Source organism: Cricetulus griseus, assembly GCF_003668045.3.
Source record: "Cricetulus griseus strain 17A/GY chromosome 1 unlocalized genomic scaffold, alternate assembly CriGri-PICRH-1.0 chr1_0, whole genome shotgun sequence".
NCBI classification, from domain to species: Eukaryota; Metazoa; Chordata; class Mammalia; order Rodentia; family Cricetidae; genus Cricetulus; species Cricetulus griseus.
In genome coordinates this window covers 64,684,312-64,711,252 of record NW_023276806.1, presented here as the reverse complement: position 1 = coordinate 64,711,252, position 26,941 = coordinate 64,684,312, and the positions used below count along the sequence as shown (strand labels likewise).

Here is a 26,941-nt window from a genome sequence, read left to right as displayed (position 1 = left end):
CACTTCTGCTTTAGAGCCCCGCCCCACTGCTTTCCCTGGGGAATACACATAGTAGCTCAGTTTTCCTCTGTGGCTTAGATGTCTTTCCCCTGCATATCTCTTTGTTCTCCTCCTCTGAGCTTCAGAATTAGGCTGTGTGTGTGTGTGTGTGTGTGTGTGTGTGTGTGTGTGTGTGTGTGTGTGTGCGTGCGTGTGTGTGTTTTACTGATACAGCCACTACTTCTCAACTGTGGGATTTCACACTTAAAACTCGTTTTTTGAAGCTAAGAAAAACTAAGTATATCTTAAATTATGTGTGGGGCGTGGTGGCACATGGCCAGAGCCCCAGCACTTGGGAGGTGGAGGCAGGAGTTCAAAACCAGGCTGGCCTACCTTGTCTAAAAAATGGGGGTATCTGGGAACTCTTAATACATGTGGCTCACTGTCAGCCTTGATAGTGTATCCTTCTATATTCTATACCAGTGGTTCTCAGCCTGAATGACCCTTTCATAGGGATTGCCAAAGACCATCAGAAAACACAGATATTTAATTATGATTCATAACTACAAAATTGCAAAAGTAGTAAAATTACAGTTATGACGTAGCAATGAAATAATTTTATGGTTGGGAGTCACCATAACATGAGGAACTGTACTAAAGGGAGGTTGAGAACCACTGTTCTATACTGTCTTAACTACTTCACTCCAAATAAAGTTACCTCACTACTTTTGAAAAAAAAAAAAATCTCCAGGTAATTTAGACACAGCCATGGCTGAAAACCAGTACTGTCCATTTAGAAACGTGAAAGAGTCACTTGAGGTCCTTGGGCTGTGCACTGGTTAGCCCAATATTTTCACATGAATTCTATTTTATTTTTAATTATGTGAAGAGGGGTGGTTGGGACATGCACCTGCCTTCAGAGACCGGACGCATCAGATCCTTTGGAACAAGAGTTGCAGGCAGTTGTTAGCCAATGAATGCATTCATGCTCATAGCAGCTGAGCCATCTCTCTAGTCCCAATTATTTTATTTGTGTAGCATGTGTGCAGTAGCTGCAGGCGACCAAGAGGGCTTTTGATCCCCTGAAGCCGGAGTTACAGGCGGTTGATTGTGGTGCTGAAAGTTGGCGTCTGGTCCTCTTCAAGAAAAGCAACTGTTCTCAGCCATTGAGTAATCTAGCATCTAGTTTTTACCTTCCAATGAGCATTTATGCCATTTGCCACCAGGTGGTATAAGTACCTATGGTCTCTTTATATTTATTTATTTATTTTTATTTTTTATTTTTTGGTTTTTCAAGACAGGGTTTCCTGTGTAGCTTTTGAAGCCTATCCTGGCACTCGCTCTGGAGACGAGGCTGGCCTCGAACTCACAGAGATCCGCCTGCCTCTGCCTCCCGAGTGCTGGGATTAAAGGCGTGCGCCACCAACGCCCGGCTATATTTATTTTTTTAAGATTTTATTGTGTTTATATTTTATGTATACCTGCAGGCCAGAAAAGGACATCAGGTCCTATTATAGGTAACTGCGAGCCACCACGTGGTTGCTGGGAATTGAACTCAGGGTCTCTGGAAGAGAAGTCGAGTGCTCTCAACATCTGAGCCATCTCTCCAGCTCTACATTTATTTTTTTTAAAGGATGTTTACATGCTGTAATGTTCCCTCTGCCCCATCTAGAGAATCAAAGTAACATTTTCAAAATTCAGACTTAGGTGCTGAATGTTGGATTCGGGCCCTGTGAAGGGCAATGTGTAAGTAGTGAGACAGACTAGGTACCTGTCAGACTAGATCCATAGCAAATGGTTTTCATGCCACATGATCTTCTTTTAACCCTGCACAAGTCAGGAAGCCAGGTGGGAGCCTCGTTTGTCAAATGGGACCTGAAGCCCGAATGACCAACAGCAGCATATCTGTGTCACCACATAGAAATAGGCAGTCTGGGTCTGCCTCAGAGCCAGGGGCTGCTTGTTCTGCTGTTGTTGTCTAGACAGGTTTGTTCAATGTAGCACAAGCTGCTTCAAGCTTAAGGTCCCCCTGCCTCTACCTTCCCAGTCATGGGACTGCAGGTGTGTGCCACCATGCCAAGCCATGTGTGATTTTAAGTCACCTCTGCTTTCCCGAATACCCAGCCTACAGAACCTGTCACAGCTGATGGACAGAATCAGTAGAGGGCTGCAGAGATCCTCAGGCTTAAGAGCACTTGCTGCTCTAGCAGAAGACTTGGATTGCCTTCCCAGCACCCATATGTGGAACTCCAGGGGACCCTACACCTCTGCGGGCACCGCACTCATTTGTTCAAGCAAACACACATACACATAAAATAGGAACAAATACATAGTTTTAAAAATATACCTCTGTATTCTCTAACAATGGAAATGTGTCAAGTGAATGGGACATGAAGGATGAATGACCACAGAGTTCTGTCCCGGAGCCCACAAAGTCTGAGCCCAGTGGTAAAAGCACAGGCCAAAGGTTCTGTACATGTCCCCAAGGCAGCCAGAACACAGAGAGAAAAGGGAGAGGCAGCCCCCTCCTTTAACTTAGCGATTCTCCCTTAGGGTCAAATCTAGGGGCTTGCCCTCGGTGTTCAACCGCAGCTCTGGACTGTTTCCCTTCAGACTTGAGGCAAGGGAACCAGGCACAGGGGAGGACTCTACCTCCAGGACAAAGCTGGGCTGGGGCTGACAGGTGGCTCTTGGGGCGGGCAGCCTTTCTATATCCATGGAGCCCCTCCTCCTTCATGGCCCCATACAGTTGTGAAATCCTGAAGACTACTGAAGCTCTGACAGCCAGTATAGGGTTACAGTGAAGCGCTCTGCTCCAAGGCTGGAGGGTCATTTCCAGACTCCACAAGTGACACCGGTTTCTTTCGCCACACTGTGAGTCATAGTGGAGTCACCCTTGACTCAAAATGCTTCCTACATGACTTTTCAATGATTCAGCTTGCCTTCTGATATATGGGCACAAGTAACCCAGACTGCTAATTTGAAATAATTGTATTAAAAGATACCTTACTTCACTTGCAAATAAAATCCAGTTGATTTACCAAAGAATGAACCAGTGTGCTAGTAACAAGAAAAAAAAATCCACTGAGGGCTAATCCACAGCCTGGTCTACATAAAAAGTTGCAAGCCAGTCTTGTGCTACATGGTGAGACCCTATTTCAAAAAAGCATAAATAAATAAAATAGAGAAAGGGGGTTAACAAAAGTGTGCTCGTTTTGGATTATTTTAAACTGACTTTCCAGCTAAACATTGTTTCTACAACCCTCGTCCTTTTAACAGAATATCAATTTATTATCGGGTAGAGCAGGCTACCCCATACTTACCACCCCCTCCAGGACTACTGTCTTTAGGAGATTTTGGCTCTAACAGCTTTGTTCCTTTGCTGGATTTCTTTGGTTGGTCAGTTTTTAGAAATAAAAATGGCTTTACATTTGCATGTCATCCTTGGGCAGGGGCCATGCTAGCTTTCTCTGTACTGTTTTTATTTTAGAATATGTGCTGCCCAAGTGGGCACTTACTGTTACATACCAATTTGGCTATGTTGCTCAGATTAGCCTGGAACTCCTGGGTTCAAGTACTCTCTTTGCATCAGCCACCCAAGGAGCCCGATCCACAAGTGTGCACTGTTGTACCAGGCTTTAATAGACAACTACTGTTCAGCGACAGTGCAACCTATGAAAACATGGGGCACAGGGGTGCACGCCTTTAATTCCCATACTTGGGAGACAGAGGCAGGTGGATCTCTGTGAGTTCAAGGTCAGCCTAGTCAACAGAGTGAGTTCCAGGAGAGCCAGGGCTACATAATAAAGGAAGACCCTCCTCAAGAAACAAAAAAAGAAAGAAAGAAAAGACAAAAAAAGAAAAAGAAAGAAAGAAACAAAACTGAAGAGATGATATTATAGCTACTTAATGAGAAGTTTCTTTCATTGTAAACACAAAATGTTCATGGAAGATGTTGATACAGAATACACATAAAGGGAGAAAGAAAAGTACACACTCTCTTTGACGTCCCAGAGTGCTTTGCTGGATGTAGTTCAGGTCCAAGGCAGGTGTGTCCAAGAAGAGCTACACAGCTGCCACCAGTCCCTACACAGCTGCCAGAAACAGCCTTGCTGGAGAGTTGTGTCCCCATCTGGCACCCCAGGACATTGCCAGCCCTGGAGAAGAGGAGGCAGGAACAAGAGGATCAAGGGTTCAGGGCCATTCTGAGCTACCCAGCAAATTGGAGGCCAGCCTGGGATACCTGAGATTCTATCAAAAAAAAAAAAAAAAAAAGAATGGGGGTGGGGTGGGCAAAACATTTAATTTAGGAAACTTGCTTTAGTTTTTTGTTGTTTTGGAAGCTACAGAAGCCTCATATTATAGTTTGATTGATCCATAGTAGAGTGTAGACTGGAGAGATGGCTCAGCAGTTAAGAGCACTAGCTGTTCCTCCAGAGGACCTGGGTTCAATTCCCAGCACCCACATGGTGGCTCACAACCACCTGTAATGGGATCCAATGCCCTCTTTTAGTGTACAAACATATCTACTGACAAGGGTCTCTCTACAGAGTCCTGGCTGTCCTGGTTCTCACTATGTAGACCAAGCTGGTCTCACAGAGATCTGCCTCCCAAGTGCTGGGATTGAAGACATGTGCCACCACCACCTAGCCCAATAAATCTTTTAAAAGACAGACAGAGAGAGACAGAGACAGAGACAGAGACAGAGACAGAGACACAGAGACAGGGAGGGAGGGAGGGAGGCAGGAAGGGAGGGAGGGAGAGAGAAAAAGAGAGAGACAGAGAGAGAGGGAGGGAGGGAGAGAGAATGAAGGAAGGAAGGAAAGAAGGAAGGAAGGAAGGAAGGAAGGAAGGAAGGAAGGAAGGAAGGAAGGAAAGAAGGAAGGAAAGACAATGGAGCAAGGCCAGGTGTAGTGTGGCACACCTCTTTAAATCCCAGCACTTGGGAAGCAGATCTCTGTGAGACCAGCTTGGTCTACATAGTGAGAACCAGGACAGCCAGGACTCTGTAGAGAGACCCTATCCCAGCTACTGTCAGGAGGAGGAAGTCCTATCCTTGGATTAGCTTGGAGGTCAGAGAGCCAGTGAGAAAGCCCAGCATGTCAGGGAAAGCTATATTTAGGGTTTAGCCTGAATCCAAAAAAGAGATAAGAAAAAAACAAAACATGCTTAGTTCCAGACTGCGTATCAGAGTTCAGAGGACTTCTGAGTCCAGGCTCTTGTATCCTAGGCCAAAGGATTATACCAGGCACAGCTGGTTAGAAACAGAAATAAAGATCATTTATTTAAAAGCAGGTGGGGAACCTCCTGAGAATAGAGGTGGGCTAGTGAGCTGAAAGCCCCTAATGCCAAGAACCTGTTTTTCTTAAAACTGGCTGGGTGTAACTCCCGAACAGGGCAGGCTGAGAGGAAGAACTGTGAGCTGGAGGCCAGCCTGGGCTACATAGCAAGACAGTCTCGGAAAAACTAAAACAAAAGCCTCCTAAGGGGCGCTCAGTCACTTTCATCTCCTGAGATCTAAAAGAACCCAAGTGTATAAGTCCCCCTGCGAGACACACCCACAGGAAGCCCCTGGGGAAGATGCTTCCCCTTAAGTCAGCCTTCTCAGTAAGGGATTTCAAGTAACTGAGAGATGTTTCTCAGAAACGACTGTGATTTTATTCTGAGTGCCCATGTGAACTAGGTTTTCCATTGACTTTAACCTTCGACAAGAGCGGCTGGTGCTCCTAACCACTGAGCCACCTTTCCAGTCCCAGATTTTGATGCATTTCATTTTATTTGTGTGTGTGTGTGTGTGTGTGTGTGTGTACCACAGATGTGCAGGTCCCCAAAGAGGCCAGGAGAGCTGGGAACAGAACTTAGAGAAATTGCTAGAAATTTTCAGAATCAAAACTTCTGTCTTCTGTGGCTTGTATAAAGTCCAACTCAGATGCTCAGGTCGAGGCCTCTTAGGCTGATAGTCTTTCTGTGACGGAGCCCTGTGATCCAGAATAGAATTGGAGGGTTTTTTTTTTTTTTTAAGTCCATAAACTGTGTGCAAAATAAACAGCAAAGCCAGGAGCAAGTCTCACGCCACAAGTCCAGAGTTGAAAGGGAAACCCAATTCCACCCCCTGGCAACCAGCATTAAGTTTAAGGAGTAATCTCTGCCCCTCCTCTCTGTGACCTGTTGCTCTGGCTTCTTCAGTGTCACCCCTGAAAGTACCTGGGCTGTTCCTTTGCGTGTGGGACCAGAGTTGCAGTTGGCTCAGCTGTTGGCCTCATCTTACACACAGGAACACAACAAACCAAACATGGAACTAGGGACACTTGCGGAAGTGAGTGGTCCAGGCCTCCCGCACTGCAAGATGGGAGAGCACCTGGCCTGCAGAAGAGGTCCATCCAGGTCACCAACAGCTATGGGACCTGAGCCTTGGGGTGGAGAAGACCTACATTTGGGGTCTGGCTCCTAACTAGCCTGGGTATTCCAGACCACTCTTTACCTGAATGAGCCTCAGGAGCCCCACCTTGAAGTGTGAGAAGTGTTTACCTGGAAGCACCCCCAGGCTGAGGCAGAATGGCTGCTTATAAACTGCACAGAGAGGTGTTGGTGTATGGCAGCCATTATTATTAGCTAACTTTATGTATATTTTACAAGGCTGGGAATGGAACCCAGGGCTTGTGTGTGCTGGGAATGTTTTCTACTATTGGGCTGCACCACCAGCCCTTAGGAGGGGATTCTGGCGAGTTTGCTCTACTGAAAAGGGTCTGTAGACTTCTTGATAACCAACAGGGCTGATGATGTAATAACTACTGTTGCTAAAATCCCTTCTTTGGAGGAGAGTTAAGCAATGTCTGCCCCTTCACTCACGGTCCCACCACAAACCCACACTAAGGCCACAAGAGTCTGGTGAAGTTCACTCTGGGGACCAGTTAATTTATTGGGCTTCCCTACAGAGCCTAGGGATAGGGGTACTTACATGGGTGTGGACATGCATCCCCCAACCAGCTACACCTGGAAAGGCTTACTGCACATCAATGAGGGTTTCCACCCAATATGTTTATATAGACACCCCCTCTCCCCCCCCCCCCGTGTACTCTAGCCCCTCCCCCAGGCCACAGCAGTTTGCCAGGTAGTAGAGAGCAGCTAGATACTCAGGTGAGAATCTCAGGTCTGATGAGGCCTGTGCTGGGGTGGGAATGTCAGCCAGTCCCATTGGGATGAGCATTTGCAAGGGCACATAGCTGAACTCCCCAAGACAAGACAGTACTATCGCTTCAGAATCTTACCTCAGCTGTGGGGGCCAGCACAGAGAATGTCCAGCTGGCCTCCCATCGGTGGAGACACTCGGGTGGTGATCTCTGTCTGCCATTGGAATTCTGAGGGTGAAATCAGCCTTGCCCTGACTGATTAAGCTAGATTCTCCCAGGAAATCACCCACTGACAGTCTGGAACTGGAACTATGGATCCCCCACAACAACAGCCCCAAGCTCATGGTGGAAGCCTAGGGTTTGTTTATATGACTCCCCAGCCCATCACCATCCCAGGAGAGTTCATGTAACTTTCTGAGACACACATCAGATCTTCCAAACTTGGAGAACAGGATTCTAGCAGCGTGTTGCAGAGACACAATTGTGTTCTGCAGGAAAACATGCTAAATACATATGTGTTGGGTGGGGGAGCTTACCTCCTCTGGTTTGTATGTCCTTCATTGCTTACTGGCCACAGGCTCCTGTGTGCCCTTATTGGATCTCTCCATCACTTAAAAACTGAAGGATTGGCGATGCAACACAGTGGGGGAGCACTTAGCTAGCTAGCATGCTTGAGGCCTTTGGGCTTGAGCCTCAGGACCTCAGGAGGAAAATGAAACAAAACCTATTTGGGCATTCCAGAACTTCAAAATCCACACTAAAATGCAACTGACATGCTAGATTTTATTTTTATTTATTTATTTCTGAGACAGTCTTACTGTATAAGTCCAGGCTAGCTTTGGTTATTCCCTCAAGGGTACTGGATAGCTTTACTGATCTTGATAGGATATTTCCTAGACCGGTGGTATGAGCATTTCATGGCCTTACTGACATCCTCCCCCCATTAAGGTGTCTACGCAGCTTTGTACCACCACTACCGAGGGTCAAAACCAGGGCTCTGTGCATGCTGGGATGCATTCTACCAACTGGGCCACACTCCCAGGACCACTTTCTTCAGTTTTGTATTTTCACCCTGGGCCCCAGGGCTGTGCCCCACCCCCATCCCACTAAGCCCTCACACGGCACACTGCCCCCCAAAAATGTGTGGCCACGGCAGTGGGACCTGCATTTCCCGCAGATCTGCAGGGAGAGTGACTTCCCTTGTGCCTTCAAAAATAAAGAAGATGCTGCTTAGCAGAGACTTCCAGCAACTGCTCCTTCTGTCTCAGAGAATCTGCCCATCTGTCTCCCTCTTCCGCAGCGTCCCCACCCCCCACGTCTTCTGGAAAGCGCAGGGCTGGTCTCTCAGGACAGCCACAGCGAACTGCTCTCTCCTCTCCTGGCTCTCCCCACTACCCACAGCAGTCTGGCCACCCAGGGGACACCTGGTTCCGTGCTACTTTCCCAGCCTCAAAGGAAGGCTGCTGAGGGGCTTTTCCAGTGTCCCATTTGGGGTGGAACAGTGCTTCCCACTCCAGCATCGTCTGAGCTGAGCCCTTGACCCGGAGCTGCCCCTCCTCCAGCCTACTCTCAACAACAAACATCGTGGCCGCTTTTCAGTTTAGAACATGGAGATGGCTGGGCCCCAGGTCTGTCTTGTCCAAGACCCTTTAAAGTCGGGGATGGGGGAGGCCCAAGGGGGGGCGGGGACGGGACACGACACAGACTCAGCCATCTGATAACCAAGGTTCAGGGTGGCTCTCAGGATGCCACTGCTACCTCCACGGTCCAGAAACCCCAGGGCTTGGTTTAGGGAAAACTTATATTAACTGAAGACTTTTGAGAAATTGTTGCTCACTGTGTGTGTGTGTGTGTGTGTGTGTGTGTGTGTGTAAGTGAAACAGGGTCTCACTAGCTTCAAAGTTGGAGAAATCCTGCCTCTGCTTTTCTAGTGTCAGGATTATAGGAGTGAGGCACTGTGCCCCTCAAAAATAGTCCTACTTAGTTATTTAGCTTTTCTCACTCTTTACTCCCCATTAATCCCACAAGGTTTTCTTTTAGTGAAAAGGTTCCCAAAGCAAAAACACATCAAGTGCAGTTTAGAAAGTATTTATTTCAAACAGTTACAATTTTCACTTTAAAGCAAACAGTGGCTCCAAAAAAAAAGCAATGAAAAAAACATATAAAACTTTGAAAAACATATTATATGCTTGCAAAAACGGCGTGGGTATCAGTTTGCAGGCAACACAGGGGTAAAAACCTTAAAAACATTGTCTCAAAAACAAAAACATGTAGCGTTGAGGTATTCTGCTTAACGGATATGATCTCTAGCCAAGAAAGTCTCTCCGTCCATTCCAGCTTGCTACACACTGTACCAGCCCTTTCCCTGCAAACTAGCTCTCCATCTGAGCATATGTTCACAAAACTGACAGTGTTCCCTAATAAGCGTTAAGGTTGTCATAGAAACTCCCAGGAATTGGCACCCAACCACACTGGGACTGGTAGCTGGAAAGACCTTTGGCACTCTCCCCAGCGCCAGCCCTAGGACCCGAGTCAGCTGGCCTGTCTCCTCCAGCCACAGCCTCACTGTAGGCTGTAGCATGGAAAAGGTTCTTGGGATGACCCTGTTTCTCCAAATGAAGATAGGTTTCTCATCACCTCCACCTCCTCCATTCCTAGTGTAGGAAGCCTCCCCAACTAGGTCAGCCTGCTAGGAACTGCTAGGGAAAAAAGGACCTAGGCAAACCCAAGCATTCCTTAAATCTGCATAGTATGCCCAACCCTGGCCCACCCTGCTGGGCTCTGCTCCACACTGGCTCCAGCAATAAACCGCACACCGGTTTCCTTTCTCCCAAGACATTGAGGATGTGGCAAAGTGCACATCTAGGTGAGACTCTGCAAAGACAATGCCCGCAGAAAAAAAAGCATTCAGTCACCAAACATCACAGGTGCACAGCCAATGATACTCCCTTGACATGCTTTAAAGCTATTCGAGAATGCCATAAGAACCAAAGATCACTTTGAACTTGAGCCGGTAGGCGCTCTCCTCTCCCTACAGTGCAGTAAAGGTCGTATTTAAACCATCTGTCTAAACCCTCCACATCTGGCTGCCCAGTTGCCAACAGCAGGTGTGCAGTGAGTGACGACCTGTGGGCTGCAGAAACTCCAGTCAGAATGACCCAAGGATGGAGATACATTCAGCAATCACAGATTTGAGGCCAGAAGCAGCTGAGGTGTGCCCTGAGCAAAGCTGGGGATCAGAGGAAACAGACGTCATTGACATTAGCTTATTAAAAGTCAAAAGGAAAATGCATCCTTTGATAGTAGGGGGGGTGGGTATCCTGTCATAATAATAGTGAAAGCAATAACAACTTGGAGATCAAAGCTATTTAACTTTCAGAGATAATGAGCTATCTGGATTTCAATCTTCCACCAGCTTGCCCTGCCTGGCTTTGGTAACAGCATTCAGGCAAAGCCATGTGAAGAACTGAAGAATCGTGTGTGGGCACAGTCACCTATCCCCTGCAGATCACTATTTCTAATATTCCCCTTTCACAGCATTTTTGCTACTCTCGAGTCCCAGAAACTTAACAAAGAAGGGTAAAAAAACCAAAACAACAACAACAAAAAAAAACAAAAAAAAAAAACAAAAAACAAAAAACATGAATACCTGCCTGGTTTTTGTCAACTTATAAACCTTTTTCTAAGACAGCAACAGGCTCTGAAACATAAAAAGCCCAGAAAGAAAATAACCACCTGCTTAAGACAGGGGCACCTTGGGGCTGTGGGACAGACAGCAGGATAGCTTCCCTACTCCACCTCCTGTTCCATGGTGGTAGCATTTTCTGAAAGGTAAAATACTAGGGAAGTGTTGGGATTTGGTAAATGTGGGGGTTAATGATTGCAAAACTCACTTTAATCACAGCACACTCTGGTCTCCTGGGTGACCACTAACATCACTGAGTTCTCAAAGCCCCAGGGGAAAGCGGCTGAGGTATCCAGTGCTTGTGTGGGTACTGAATGCAGGGACTCTGCAAAGTGAGGAAGGCCACAGTGGCAATGAGGTGTCACAGGAAGCGGACACGCTTCTTCCTAAGCCTGGCGAGCATTCATTCCCTGAAGCTGAGTACAGACTATTTTTATACTTTTTAAGACAAAAAACAAGATACAAAACGAAACCAAAGTCTTTTCTGTTACAGAAAACAGTCATTTTTCTCGATTTTCACTTGACTTGGCTTTTGGACTAAACAAAGTTACTGTTACCCCACTCCCCCCACCCCAAGGGTGGTGGTTCCTACACAGTGAGTGCTAGTGCAGAAACAGTTTCCTTTCTTTGTTTGTTTGGTTTTTTCTCTGTGTAGCTTTGGAGGCTGTCCTGGAACTCTGTAGACCAGGCTGGCCTTGAACTGCCTCCATCTCCCTCTGCCTCCCAAGTGCTGAGATTTAAGGCGTGCACTACCAACACCTGGCTCAGGCAACAGTTTTGTACAAAGCAAAATGAAAATGCATTCTTGCTAGTTCAGTTTTCTTTTTACATGAAGATCGTCTTTCCTAATCGCTCAGGTCCAGTTGAAACCAGTATGGGCAAGGCTGGAGTAAAGTAATTATACTATCTGCCATGGCGGAAGTCCTCGCTAACACCATTCCCTCCCCCCAGAGAGTAGGGGGTACAGAAAACATGTTTTCAGAAGCTGTGTCCCCTCATCTACAACAGGGACAGTGGATACCGGTCCTTCCCCTACTTCCACCCTGCTTCTCTTGAAGTCCTGAGATCAAAGAAGAAAATAAAACTTCTGCAGTCAGCAGTGCCTAGGATTATCGTTCACATTTGAAAAATGTTTATGAGAAATTGCCATTTCACCTAAAACCATCAGGCCCTGAGTTATCAGCCACCACAACCGGGACTTCCAGCTGCTTTCCCAGTGGCTTTCCAGGTAGTGAGAAGGAAAGTAGGAACGGGCTTCCTCCTCAGCCTTAGTGGCCCAGGAAAAGAGAATGTCAAAGGTACTTGGATTTTAAGAGTTCAAGCTACAAGGTCAGTTGGGAGAGTGAGCCAAAGCTAGGCAACTGGGGCAACCTGTGGCACCCCTACCTGAGGCTGTCCTGAGGGTGCAGCTTGTGAAGGCTATCAGTATGTAGAAGACAAGCACTTCTATCCAGAGTGGTCGCAGGTCTCTTCATGGTGGCCTGTGTCCCTCACAGCCCCTTCCTTAGGAGCATATGCAGTATACCAGTCTTCACCCATTCCGAACCTTCTGCAAGGCTCTTGTAGGAAAGGGAAGCTTCAGCCCCACCCACGCCCACCCCCGACCAGGTGAACTGGAATGGCAGTGAGGAGCATGTGTGTTGGTTTGATACCGTGCCAGCTGCCAGGTACCATCCAGACGACTATCTGGAGAATAAGTAGTCTCTGTTGCTGGTGTCAAAAGGGCTCTGTGGGTCCCTGACACCCAGGCAACTGTGGCTTACGGTGTTGTCAGGCCTAGAGCGGTTGTGGGACCCTGCTGAGGTGAGGAGAGGAACCAGTACAAAGTTCGGCTTCAGCTGTCCCAAGGTATATGGCGGGGAAGAGCTTGTCTTGCTTTCCTTCTCAGCCTGGGATTTCCAAGTCTTCTTGAGCCTTTATCAAAACACACAAAAACAAACAGACGTGAGTTTTCTCCCAGGCCAACGTCATGGTGGAAAACACCAGCAGCAGCTGGCTGCCCTGGTTGCTGGGTGTGCCCAGACTCAGTTTACTTCTGTATCATTACCAGAGGTCTCCAACACACTGAGGAGCTGATGAGGCTCAAAACCTAGACCACACCTCCCTGGCCCATTTACAAAGGGAAAGAAATGTGACTGTTGCTTTATGCACTCCAAAAGTCATCTGCCGGCCCTGTGCCCGAGGCTGCCCATGAGGTACGCATCTTCAGTTCTCTGTCATTCACGTAAAAAGAAGAGAAGAATATTCTCTCAGGGAAGGAAAATGGAACTTGGTCCAACTAAGACTGGCAGAAAGCAGATCATTCACAGCCTACAATGAATAGCAGAAAACAGGCTGTGTGTGCGGTCCCTGTCCTCTCTCCTGTCCCAGGCAGTCAGTACTCCCATGCTTGGGCCTCCATACACCTCCACCCAGCCCCACCCCAGTAGAGAGACTGCACACTCCGAGGAGGGCACCACTGGGCACATGTTGACTCATCTGACAGGAAAGTCAATGGTGGGCAGGAAGGAGATAGGGCATCACTCTGATCACAGCCTCCTCAGTGTGCTGTCTGGGCCCCAGGCCAGGCTCTGCAACCATGAAAAAGTCAGCTGACAGCATGAAGAAAGCTGAGCTGCAGATACAGATCTGGAAAGGGGGGGCTCCCTCCCAAGGGGCCCTTTGCTAGGTGTGCTGGATCAGGGCCTCCTCTTTTCCCTTTGACCTTCGCTACTGCTGTCTACGGCTGCCCTGCTGTGTATTGACCCCCAAAGGGGGAGTAAGGTGACCCTCCTCAATTCCATCCCATGCTAATTACCCAAGGAAGGGCTGTGAGGGAGGAGGGAAGCCAATGTCAAAACAAAACTTGGGCATTTTCTTGGGCTTTTTGTACCGGCAGATTATTCTTGTTCTTGTTGTGATAAATGATTGATGGTTGGCTCTGAGTTTGCTGCTGGCTCTTGGCCTGTTAGCCAAATAGCGCAAACAATCTGCAGAATGTTTCTTGGATGCAGGAAGAGAGCCCAGCAGGGGCAAGAAGAGGAGTGTGCTTAGTTGCTGAGTGGAATTCTCCCTGTGAGAGGACACACTGCTACACAAAGGACTGCAAAGCACCCAGACCCTCTGACCCAGGAATTCATGTTCTCAGAAAATACCCTTAAAAAATGACTGTGGTGGTTTGAATAAGAACGGCCCCCACAGACTCATATATTTGAATGCTTAGTCATCCAGGAGTGGCCCTACTTGAAAGGATTAGAAGGATTAAGAGGTGTCCTTATTGGAGGAAGTGTGTCACTGGGGGTAGGAGGTGGGGGTGTGGTGAGGTTTTAAAAGCCCAAGCCAGCTAGGCCCAGTCTCTCTCTCTCTCTCTCTCTCTCTCTCTCTCTCTCTCTCTCTCTCTCTCTCTCCTGCCACGATGATCTCCGACTCAGCCTCTGGAACTGTAAACAAGCCTCCAATTAAATGCTTTCTCCTCTAGGAGTTGCTGAGGTCATGGTGTCTCTTCACAGCAACAGAACAGTGACTAAGACACCTGTATGGATGTGGGAGAACTTTGCACACAAAGATGTCCGTCACAGTGCTGTTTATAAATGCAAAACATCCCATCCTGATAACACTTCACTTGGGTTTATGTCCATACAGGGAAAGCTTACTGCTAATGAATATGAGGGTTACAAAGAATGTCAAAGTAGGCTGGATGTGTGGCACGTGCCTTTAATTCCAGCACTCTGGAGGCAGAGACAGGCAGATCTCTGTGAGTTCGAGGACAGCATGGTCTACAAATGGAGTTCTGGGACAGCCAGGGCTACAGAGAACCCTGTCTTGAAAAAAAAAAAAAGTGAAAGTACTTACAAAGAATGTGAAAAGGTAGGATATAGAGGGCTTTTAAAATAATTTTGATTCAGCACTCTGGAGGCAGAGGCAGGCAGATCTCTGTGAGTTCGAGGCCAGCCTGGTCTCCAGAGGGAGTGCCAGGATAGGCTCCAAAGCTACAGAGAAACCCTGTCTTAAAAAACCAAAAAAAAAAAAAATAATAATAATAATAATTTTGATTATATGTATGTTTATCTGTGTGTGGGTGTGTGCACATGAATGCAGATGTCCGGAAAAGCCAGAAGGGATTGAATCCCCTGCAGGGATAGAGTTACAGGTACTGTAAGTCACCCAGTGCAGGTACTGAGAACCGACTCTGGTCCTATACAAGAACACTAAGTGCTCTTAACTACTGAGCCCAGAATTTAGAGTATATATATATATATATACATATATATATATGTATATATATATATATATACTCTATAATATATATATATAATATAATATATATATAATAATATAGAATAAATGTGGCAAGTAACAGTAGACCACACACACACACTGATGTAGAATTAGAAGCAGAACACCTGAGTTTGTGCCTATGGCGAGACCTCAAGAGGCAGTCCCCAAGTGTTGATACACTCCTGTTTGGCCCCAAAGTATAAAGCTGTCCCAACCCACTCAGACCCTTGTCTTCTGCACAATATTTGGACAGTTAGTTGGTTGACTACTTCACTGGAAAATCACAATTTGAGGCCAGGGATATTGCTCAGTGTCAGAGCTCCTGCCTAGCCCTGGATTTGAACTCCAACACTGAAAATAAGGAAAGAAGGGAAGGATCAAAACAAAAACAGTCTCGGGCTGGGCACAGCCTGATGTCTTTTGCTGTGTTGTCAAGCCGGCTTCAGGGCCACTGTGAGGTCCCCGGGATCGAGCATGTAGGGAACTCTCTCCCAAAGGCCCTCCTCATCCTCCTTTACCATGGCTTCCTTTTCAAGGGCCAGCTTCCTCACTAGACAACGGCTTTCCTGTCCCCTGACTCCTGCAGCACCCGACCCAGCACCCAACCTCAGAGTAGCTGTAGGTGCAGTGTGTGTGGTGTGTTCATTTGCTGAATTCTGACGGCCACACAGGCAGATGAAAGCTAAGACACAGAGTACAGCCCAGAGCCCCGGACCCATCTTACTTCACAACGATGAAGACACAGAGGAGCAACCCAAACACCAGGCTTGCTCCAGCCACCAGGGATGTGGGCAATGATACGGAGGAGGATTCTTGCGCTGAAGCTGTGGGGGGTGGGGTAGAGGAAAGGAAAGGGCGGGGGAAGAAGGGTAGGAAGGAAGGAAGCGGAGAGGGAGAAGAAAGTCAGTCAGCGGGTACTAGAAGCAGACTCTGTTCCTGGAGGCACAAAACTGCCAGCTTGCTGGCCAGAGCCAGCTCTGAAGAACCACCGTGCAGACTCCTAGCATAATGGCTGCACCACTCACAGGTGATATGGTGCTGATTCTCAGCTGGCAGCCAGCTCTCAGAGTAGCTTTCCTAGTGTCCTGTACCAGGCAAAGGGAACATGAGAGACAGAGGATCTGAGAACTCCATGGTGGTCGATCCACTAGGACTGTGTCACTGAGACTCAGGACTTTTAGCAAGTATTTAGGAGCAGTTTCTCCGCTGGGGTGTCATCTCTTGCCTATCCCCAACTTGACATTCAGGCTCCAGATGCACCATGTCCCTACCCTTGCAGGGCTCTCCACCTATCCCTTCCCACCCAAAATGTTCTGTCAACCTTTGCTGAGCCCCTTTGCTGCCCAGTCCCTAGAAACCTTTAGAAGTCAAATGAGAGGCCACACTCTCGGCTGGGCCAGTGCATCTGTGCAAACAAAGTCAGTGGCTCCCTAAACAGGTTTCCTTCCACGGATCCTCCAGTTCAGTCTGCAGCAATGATGCCCATAGTCTACTCAGTCATCCTGATGACAGACTGCAAGTTAGCTTACTGACCCGGCCCACCCTTCCCAGGGGCCTCACTGGAGCTCAGCAGACAATAACAAATGAGCATATGAAGCAATGAAAGACGAGCTGGTGCTGCAGCTCACAGAAGAGGTTTGCCTAGCATGCTCAGCGCCCTGGGTTCAGTCCTAAATACTGCAACGACAAGCTCCATAAAACAACGAAGGCTGTTGTTGCCTTTGATCCTCTGCTAAGTGTCCAAGTGAGAGAGCTCTTCTGTGGGCCAGAGTAATACCAAGACACTAGCGCTTACCCGGAATGCTTGTTGCTTTTACAGAATATCTGGACGGATCCTCCTCATTGCCGTCATCTTCATCTGGGACCTAGGAAAGATGACCCTCATCAATAGCCTGCTCCACATTCCTGCACACTTCTGCAAAGCTACCACTCCTTCCTGCCTCCTGAACCTCTCTGTGCCCAACCATCAGCCATTATCCTGCCTCTGGCATTTTTTGTGCGCTCACTTTCCCTAGCCAGGTGAAGAGTTCTTTCCACCCATGTCTCTACCAAAGGCACAGAGGATATGCTCAGAAAACAAAGCAGCTGCCCATGAGGTCTGTTGCCAGGTGTAGTGGTAGCCTCCTCCCAGCTCCACTTCTCACTAGCTAGCTATGCGATGGGCAGATCTCTGAGTCCAGATAGGCTTAAGATTGGCTCTGGATCCAATTTTGAGATTTACCCACAGAGTGGAGAAGGTGGCCAGTCCTCAGTTAGTGTCCTTAGGACCTTCCTGGAGCTCCCTGCCCTGAGAGGCGAGAACTCAGTTGCCTCTGCCCATGAAGGCACCAAAAAGCCCCACAAGGACAGCCCCCTGAAGACATCCTTTCTAGGACAGCCCTGTGAAGCCTGAATGTGAGGCCCAAACCTCTGCCTCCTTCTCTGTGCTTTGGGTGGCAGAGGAACAAAGCTTCCAGTTCAGTATTGAGGGAATTAAGGACCACTCAGGAGATAGAGTTGGGTGGGAAATTGGATTAGTAAAGGAATTTGTTAAGCAGCTTCAGACATAATCCTCTTTCCAATACTTCATGATACCAGGCTGCCACAGGGGAGGCCGTGGATAAATTGAATCTGGTCTCAGTGGTGTCCAAACAGCTCAGTAAAACAGTAGCCACCAGAGCCAAGCAGATGGAGCTTTACAGCGTCGAGGGACAGGGAACTGGCCCACAGCCACACTCTAGAAGACCCAACTGGTACTGAAACCAGATGGGGGGGGGGGAGCAGCGCATGTCCTGGCCCTTTCCAAGGGCAAGCTCACCTGTGTGGGGTTCCCAAGGATCCCTGCGGAAGTGTTCTGGGGCTCTGCAGTAGAAAGAAGGCCTGTGTTAGTGACTCACGGACTCTGGAACCCAGTCACATCAACACAGAGGGACAGAATGAGCTAGTGGTGGCACATCTGAGTCCTAACACTGGCAAGCCTGAGGAAGAAGGAGAGCCTCAAGTTCAAGGCTAGTACAGAGGAGATCCTGTCTCAGAAATAAAAATTTAAAAATCAATATAATCCAAAATGGGTTTTTTGTTTGTTTGGTTGGTTTTGGGTTTTTCGAGACAGGACAGGGTTTCTCTGTGTAGCCTCAGCTGTTAGCTCACAACTCTCTGTAACTCCAGTCCACCTGAAGTTTGTAAGGGGCCATGGGCCCAAAACTATGCAGCTTAAAGCCCACCTTTGTAAGCCTTTTAATGACCTTTAAGTTTGCGGCTTAAAGCCAGCTCTGTGAGCCTCCTGTAACCTGTAATTAGATACGGTTTGGCCAAGTGGAACTGCTAACTGCTTCTGTTCCGAGAAAGGGTCTGGAGCTTTTCTGTTCGCTGTTCCAAGGAAGACCACTAGATGTTCCTGCTGACAAGAAGAATGTTCCAGTCCCAGCAAATACCTGATGTTCCTTCTATTATTGCCCCCAATTCTATTGTTGCAGGGCTATTTAAGCCCACTCTAAGCCCCAATAAATCGAGACCTTGATATTGTACAGACGGACTCTTGTCCTTTCTTTCGCTGCTTGGTCTCCTTTCTTTCTCTCGCCCATGACTCTGTCAGGCAGCACCCCTTGGGAACCCTGAATGACTAGACCTGCAGGACGGGTCAGAAGTTCATCCAACTGGCCTCTGTAGGCACTGCATACATGTGGTGAACGGCATAGGCGTAGGCACAACACCCACAGACATAAAACAAAAATGAAAAAAGATGTGATAAATCTTTAAAATAAAAAATAAAACTTCATATATTTTAGAGAAATGTTAGATATAATATGTAGAAAAAAGACATATGCTTTGATTCAAAGTTTCTAAAAATCATGTCTATATTATCATATATTATAAAATATTACAATATATACACAGGAAGGGAAAGGCCCGAAGGATACAAGTTATAAGCACTATTAACAGTAATTCCTTATCCTTTTTGCAATAGTATATACGAAGGATCAGTGACTCATGCCTGGGATGGCAAAGGACACCATGATAAAGAGGGTTGGGGATAGCTGTGGCAGAGACCACTCCCTCCTGGGAACTGCTTTCCACAGAAATCACTGAAGCAAGAGGAGGCCCAGAATCAAAGCTGAACTGGGCCCCGAGGGACCTGGCTCTGACCCTCGACAGGCAAGGGGGTGGGATGACTCAGATTTTCTTGTCATCTCATCATTTTTCCACTGAGAAGTTAAAAATACTACCGAGTATAAGACATTAAGTATCCCAGTCCCAGGAGTAGACAAACAAATCACTAGCTAAGGGGTAGAGGATAGGGTGAGTCTGTTTCTGCTTGGGAGAGGGTTTTCAAAGGGCTGTGCCATCTGCAGAAGGAAAGAAAACCACACAGCAACACTGGAGGTGTTGAAAAAGAGCCCACCCACCGCTTCATCGTATAAAAAAGGAAACAGGCCCAGAGAGGGAAAGCAATTTGTCAAGTTCACACAGCAAGTTAACTCAGAAATGAACCTCAAATTGTGGCAAGGCCTCACATCTTTTCCCAGCTGAGCCTAATATGAACAGTTCAGCCGGGCAATGGTGTCGGATTCCTATAGTCCCAGCACTCGGGAGGCAGATCTCTGAGTTCGAGGCCAGCCTGATCTACAAAGTGAGTTCCAGGACAGTCAGGACTACACGGAGAAACCCTGTCTAGAAAAAGACAACAACAAAAAGAACAAAACCAACAGCTAAAACCAGGAGGGCAGCAGTAAACAGAAAAAAATGCCCAACCACTGATGGGCCATTAAACCCAGAGGTTCCCCAGATCCAGTTCAACAGCACAAAGCCTTCCAGGCCCGTCCATCCTAACCGGCCTCAGAACCCTGGCAATAAGCTTCATCAAATCCCACCAGGGACTGCACACGTGTGCATGGATGGACTGGTTTTGTGAGGCAGGGTTGGAACTTACTATGTAGATGACCAGGCTGACCTTTGACCCTGAATTCAATCCTCTAGAGTGCTGGGATTATAGGTATGAACCACCACACTGTTTCCCCTCATGCTTTTTTCTGTTGTTATTTGGTTTTGAAACAAAGTCTCAAATTCTAGCTCAACTGTCCTGGAACTCACTGTGTACCAGGCTGACACCTAACTTAGGCTGAAACTCCCACCTCTGCCTCCCAAGTGCTGGGATTTCGGAGTAGGACACCATGCCAGGCATCTTTGCTATTGTTTTGATCTTTGAGACAGGGTCTCATTCTGAAGCTGAGGCTGGCCTGGAACTCACAGCAATCCTCCTGTTTTAGCCTCTCAAGTGCTTGATTACAGATGTGAGTCAGCACACCTGTCTGGGATCTTCAAAGTGGGCTGGAGAGGTGGCTTAGCGGTTAGAGCCCTGGCTGTTCTTGCAGAGAACCTGGGTTCAGTTCTCAGCAACCACACAGCAGCCCCAAATCAGCCGTAAATCTAGTCCCAGAGAATCCAATGCATTTTTCTGACCTCCACTGGCACCAGGCACCCATGTGTGCACATACACACATGCAGACAAAACACCCACATACATCGAATAAGATTTTAAATAATAAGTAAGCATGGAGTGCACCAACAAGATGGCTGAGTAAAAACCCCAGCATATAAGCCAGAAGACCCAAGTTCCATCCATAGAGCTGAGGGGGAAGCAGAGAATCAACTCCTGGAAGCCGTCTTCTGACCTCTAAATATGTGCCCTGGCAAGCATGCCTACCCTCACATACACACCACATAATGGAAAAAAGACATTTTTATTTTTGAGCCGGGCATTGGTGGCGCATACCTTTAATCCTAGCACTCAGGAGGCAGAGGCAGGCGGGTCTCTATGAGTTTGAGGCCAGCCTGGTCTCCAGATGGAGTGCCAGGATAGGCTCCAAAGCTGTGCAGAGAAGCCCTGTCTCGAAAAAAAAAAAAAAAAAAAATTTTTTTAATTTAAAGATGGGGAAACTGAGGCAAGGAAAAGGAAAATAACCTTCTCAAAGTTAGTAGAAAGTAGCAGAGCTGTATCTTTTGTATATTTATTCCTCTGTGTGCGTGTGTTCGTGTATGTGTGTTCCTGTGTGTGTGTGTGTGTGTGTGTGTGTGTGTGTGTGTGTGTGTGTGTGCCAATGCAAGTGTGTAGAGGCCAGAAAACATTAAGCACCCTGCTCTACCAATGTCTGCTTCCCTGGAGACAGGGTCTCTCACTTGTTTCTCTCCCTGAAAGCATCCCCTCAGCTTCCAAAGTGGCATTTAAACCAAGTCTGTATGCCTCCAAGAATGAACATTTTTGGTTTTTTTTGTTTGTTTGTTTTTTTGGTTTTTCGAGACAGGGTTTCTCTGTGTAGCTTTGGTGCCTATCCTGGCACTCGCTCTGGAGACCAGGCTGGTCTCAAACTCACAGCGATCTGCCTGCCTCTGCCTCCCGAGTGCTGGGATTAAAGGCGTGCGCCACCAACGCCCGGCTAAGAATGAACATGGTCTGTAGAGCTAGTTCCAGGACAGCCTCAAAAGCCACAGGGAAACCCTGTCTCGAAAAACCAAAAAAAAAAAAAAAAAAAAAAAAAAAAAAAAAATCCACTTTGGATCTGGAGATCTAACTCAGTTTGACCCTCAGCACTGCATGGCGAGGCACTGGCCCAGGGGACACTCCTGTAATCCTAGCACTGGGGAGCTTGGAGACACAAGGAGTGGGGAAGATGTCTTGGAGTCCTTCCTAGGGGACAGCCAGCTCACAGCCTGGTGCTATAATGCCACTTTCCAAGTCATTGAAGCCTCAAGGCTCTGAAAGGCAGGTGCCAGGTTTAGGTTTTTTTTTTTTTTTTTTTTTTTTTTTTTTTTTTTTTTTTTTTTTTTTTTTTTTTTTTAAGGCAGGTGTCAGTACTCCTAAGTGACAAATAACCAAACTGGGGCTCAATTAGGTACTTTCCCAAAGTCATACTAGCAAGGGACAGAGCCAGCTATGGGACCTGAGACAGACCATCTGACTGCAAATGAGCACTGTGTGCCAGGTGTGGAGATGCAGTAGGAACGGCTGAGGCACCAGGAGAACGGAAGGCTTGAGAAAAGTGCAGAAAGTGGGGAAAAGTGGGGGAGGGTACCCTGAGAACAGAGCAGGGCGGGGCCTCTCCAGGGTCCGCAGCCCAGAGCCCTTTAACCTGAAGAATCCCACTGAGGGCTCTATGGAGAGGAGCCGCAGGTTCCCGGGGCACCCACAGCCCTGACAGTTACTGTGACCTCCTGTTGAAGCCCCCTCCTTCCCTCCAACCTCCCACCCTTTACACCTGAAAAATTAGCGTGTTTAACAGGCATGCAGGAGTCAGAGCTGATGCTGACCTTCAAAGAAAGGTCATGAAGCCATGTGTGGTGGCCCGTGCCTGGAATCCCAGCACTCCAGAGGCTGAGGCCAGCAGGCAAGATGACCTAGTGGGTAAGAGTGCTTGTCATTAAGCCTGATGAACTGAAGTTCGATTCCCAGAACACACCAAGAGGAGGGAGAGAGCCAATACTCACAAATTGTTCTTTGACACCCAATAAGTAAATTGATAAATATGACGCTGAGGCAGGAGGCTCTCGAAGAGGTCAAGCCTGGCCTTAGCATAGCAAGTTTCAGGCCAGCCTGGGCTACACAGGGAAATTTTATCCATAAGAAGTTATGTATTTGTTAACTTGAGACAAGCCACAAGCTAACATCATCTGGGAAAGGGGACCCTCAACTGAGACAATGTCTTCATCAGGCCAGCCTATGGGTGGGTCTGTGGGATACTTTCTTGACTGACAATCGATGTGGGAGGGCTGGGCAGGTGGTCAGAAAGCAGCTGAGTAAACCATGGAGACCAAGCCAGTGAGCAGTGTTGGGGAGTATTATTCTAAGGTGCTTAACTCTATAAAACTGCGTGCCTGTTTAAAACGACTGATGGTCTAATAAATAGCTGAATGACCAATAGCGAGGCAGGAGAGAGGAATAGGGGGGCTGGCAGGCAGAGAGGATAAATATGAGGAGAAATCTGGGAGCGAGAGGGTCAGGGAATGAGAGAAGAAGAAGGAGGACTTCAGGGGCCAGCCACCCAGCCACCTAGCTACACAGCCAGACACTGAGTAAGAAGGAGAGAAAAGATACACAGGAATAGAGAAAGATAAAAGCCCCAAAGCCAAGCCAGGCTTGGTTGGTGGTGCACGCCTTTAGTCCCAGCACTTGGGAGGCAGAGGCAGATGGAAGTGAGTTTGAGACCAGCCTGGTCTACAGAGTGAGTTCCAAGACAGCTTCCAAAGCGACAGAGAAACCCTGTCTCAAAAAACAAACAAACAAAGCCCAGAGGCCGGAAGATAGAATGGATAATTTAAGAAAAGCTGGCAAGAAACAAGCCAAGCTAAGGCTGGACATTAATAAGTAAGAATAAGTCTCCCTGAGTGATTTATCTGAGAGCTGGGTAGTGGGCCCCTCAAAAAGCCAAACGGGCAAAACGTCTCACTACACAGCAGCCTCCTGCAGCCTCTGCTTTGTTCCTGCCTCAGCGTTCCTGCCCTGACTTCCCTTGACGATGGGCTGTGACGTGGAAGTAGAAGCAAAATAAAAAAGTCCTTTCCCTCCCTCAAGTTGGTTCTGGTCAGTGTTTTAAGACAGCAACAGAGCCAGGTGTTGGTGGTGCACACCTTTAATCCCAGCACTCGAGAGACAGAGGCAGGCGATTCTCTGTGAGTTCGAGACCAGCCTGGTCTACAGAGTGAGTGCCAGGACAGCCTCCAACGCTACTGAGAAACCCTGTCTTGGGGCTTATATCCCACACACCACCTGACCCATTCTTCTTTCAAAACTGGAGCATGCTTAAGACCCCACTGTCCTCAGCCCAGCCGGACACAGGCAGTGGAGGGTACATGGTCAGGCACTAGTGTCCCATTTTCTGTCCTGTCCCACCCTTTACATCTGGCTTTCTATAAATGGTGGAGATGTCGCAGGAACTGGGCGTAGTGTGGATTTAGACTCCCCTTCCCCATTTTCCTTTGTCAATTTTTGTTTCCTAATGCAGGGAAACTAGGCAGCAGGCTTATAGACTAAGAAGTGCCTCTGCTTGCCTTGAAGTACAAACCTCTAGTCTGTGTGGTTCCCCCTCTTGGGGACTATGACAGGGAGCTAAAAGGATATCCTTGAAGCATAAAATCATTGTTTTACGCATGGCTTCCAACTACTGATGCCCCTGTCTCAACCTTCCAAGTGACCACAGACCACAGCCAGCTCCCTAATTGGCTTTCCTGAGTACTTGGCTCACATTCATTTGGAAGTGGGCTCCAGGACCCCCCCACACACATTCTCCCTCTAGGAGTTCTGGGAGCATCCTGCTCCCTGTGCTAAGAGCGCCAGCCTCGGCTTTCTAACCTAACACCAGTGACATCATCTCTAAGAGCCACTGCTCCAGGGACTGATAGCAGTGGCCTGGCCTTGCTCTTTGAAGCAAGAACCCCAAAAGAGTGCAAGGCTAGGTCTCCCACTCCCCATACAGAAAGCTGTGCTGGGTCCACAGCCTCCAGGGTATAGCACCCAAAGACTCTCAAGCTCCCAAGGCCCCTTCTGCTACTCCTACTTCATAGCCTGATAAGGCTGGCCCCACAGTGACCTCCCAGCCCGATAACAGAACTGTGAGCCCATGCTCTTATCAGTGGAGCATTCCTCACCCCCGCCCCAGTAAAATCACCACAAAAGACTTTTCAAACTACCCACTTCCTTTACCCCTCCAGATTCTGGCTCAGTAGGCTCAGGGTGGCACCCAGGAGAGCACCTTTGAGGTGCCCCAGCCTCTCCCTCCCTACCGCAACACCCACTGCACAGGAGACCACTTTTGGCGTGGCCCGGTCCACCCCACCTTGCTAATCCCATCATGCTTCTCACACACGGTTCTTCTCTGAAGACTGTGCACTGGACTCAGAAGCCCCTGAAGTACCATCTCTACTTCACAGAGGACAAGACAAGACCCCAAGATGCTTATCACCTTTGACAAAAATATCCAACCTGATTCCACGTACAATGTGCCTCCCATGACTTTTTTTGTTTTTGTTTTTGTTTTGTTTTCTTTTTTTTGGTTTTTCGAGACAGGGTTTCTCTGTGTTGTTTTGGAGCCTATCCTGGCACTCGCTCTGGAAACCAGGCTGGCCTCGAACTCACAGAGATCCGCCTGCCTCTGCCTCTCAAGTGCTGGGGTTAAAGGCATGCACCACCAACGCCCGGTTTGGGGGGGGGGCTTCCTTTTGTTGGGAGCTGGAGAACTAAAAGTCCTAGCAGTCTGGAAGCCACCAAAATACAGTATCTAATGCATCAGTGCAGTCCAGCAGCCAAGGAGCTCTATGCACCATGAGGGGGCCTCTGTCTCATTGTACAAAACCAATTGCCAATTTCCAACCTTAGCCTCTTGCCTGAGAAGCATCTGAGTCCCTCTGCTGTGCCCACAGGGCAGGATTGCAGAGGCTTCTCTCTTAACACATACTGCCTGGTTAAGCTGCCTCTCCACCACCCTGCCCAGGACGGGAGCTCACTCTCTGACCTGTGTGAGGAGGCAAGGGTTCTGTATGAGCTCATACGGTCACTCATGCATGGAGTCCAAAGCTGTAAAGTCCAAGACTATGCCCAGGTGGTCTCCACCCCGACATACAACCTGGACAGAGATGCAAGGCTGAGAGACTAAACAGGGTGAGGAACCCACAAACCATCCCAGGCAGCCAATAGGCTGAAAGTGGGAGCAGCTCAAACGGATGTAGGTCCTCGAGGAACCCCAGGAGAGTTCAGAGAGCAGAGTGTACAGGGAGGCTTCCTGTAGTCACTCCCAAGGGCAGAGTAGGGTCATCCAGGACAATGCTGGGCTCACATAATGCTGTTCTTTCTGCCTGAACAGACATTTCTCTAAAGGAGACAAACAGTGGAGTGTAGTGGTGCATGCTTGTAGGCCCTGCCCCAACAAAACAAATCAGAATGGCAAATACACACACACACACACACACACACACACACACACACACACACATGAGGGGGTAGGGATGGAAGGTTTTTCATCCCAGCTCTTGGGAGGCAGAGGTAGGTGGATCTCTATGAGTTTGAGGCCAGCCTGGTCTACATCAGGCATTCTATGTCCAAAAGAGTTATACCCTGTCTCAAAAAGAGTGGAGAAACCTTTGTGAACTCTCAAGTAACCTAAAATGGAACAGCCACTACAGAAAGCTGTGTAGCCAGTCCTTAAACACTAAAACCATAGTTGCCATGTGACACTGTAAGCAGTCACAGAACTAAATTCAAGTAGCCAGCAGTGTCAGTCACATATCAAAAGGCAGAGGCAGCTCAAGTGTCTACAGTCAAATTCAGAGAAATAGAGCATGATGTTTGTGTACAACAAGATGCTCCCTCCCCGGTCTCCACCAGGAAGGAAATGCTGGTCCACACCCCAGCTTGAATGGACCGTGAAGACACTGCGCTGAGTGAGAAAAGTCAGACACAAACGTTTCCGTACAACCCCACCTACTTGGAGGGTTTAAAACAGTCAAATTCAGAAACAGAAAGTAGAATGCACATTGCCAGGAGCCAGGGAAGAGGGAGGAGAATAGGAAGTGACTGTTTAAGGGTGTGGGATTCCAATTCTGCAAGATGCAAAGGTTCTGGAGATGGGTGGAGAAGGGTCACGGCATTGTGAATGTACTTATCACCACTAACAATAGTGAAAATCAGGGCTGGCCTTGCAAGCCTGAGGGCCTGAGTTCAATCCCCAGAACTTATGTTAGTTAAAAGCAAAGGCTCAGTGGGAACGCTTATAACAAAAACGGAGGGGGGACAGTACACAAGGCACCACCCAGCAGGTTGACCTCTGGCCTGTGCCTGCACTGCACTACACACACACACACACACACACACACACACACTTATAATAACAAGGGGTGGGGGTGCCTGCCTGTAATCCTAGTACTC

The 26,941-nt window shown here is 48.0% G+C and overlaps 1 protein-coding gene and 1 non-coding gene across 3 annotated transcripts in view; both read right to left on the bottom strand.

The window, feature by feature from the left end:
- Nucleotides 1-3,388: 3,388 nt before the first annotated feature.
- LOC113833138 lies at nucleotides 3,389-3,493 on the bottom strand. The gene has a single exon (XR_003480691.1). It is a non-coding gene; the product is annotated as a U6 spliceosomal RNA (small nuclear RNA).
- Nucleotides 3,494-9,181: 5,688 nt separating this feature from the next.
- Il6r (interleukin 6 receptor) overlaps nucleotides 9,182-26,941 on the bottom strand; it is a 52,317-nt gene continuing 34,557 nt past the window's right edge. The window contains exons 7-10 of one of the 2 annotated variants that reach the window (XM_027393272.2): nucleotides 17,849-17,892; nucleotides 16,847-16,916; nucleotides 15,776-15,875; nucleotides 9,182-12,708 (exon numbers count right to left, since the gene is read on the bottom strand). In XM_027393272.2, coding sequence (XP_027249073.1) covers nucleotides 12,477-12,708; nucleotides 15,776-15,875; nucleotides 16,847-16,916; nucleotides 17,849-17,892 — 446 coding nt within the window. In that variant the 3' untranslated portion in view covers nucleotides 9,182-12,476. The remainder of the gene's footprint in view (nucleotides 12,709-15,775; nucleotides 15,876-16,846; nucleotides 16,917-17,848; nucleotides 17,893-26,941) is intronic. The other variant, XM_027393273.2, reaches the window with a different exon arrangement.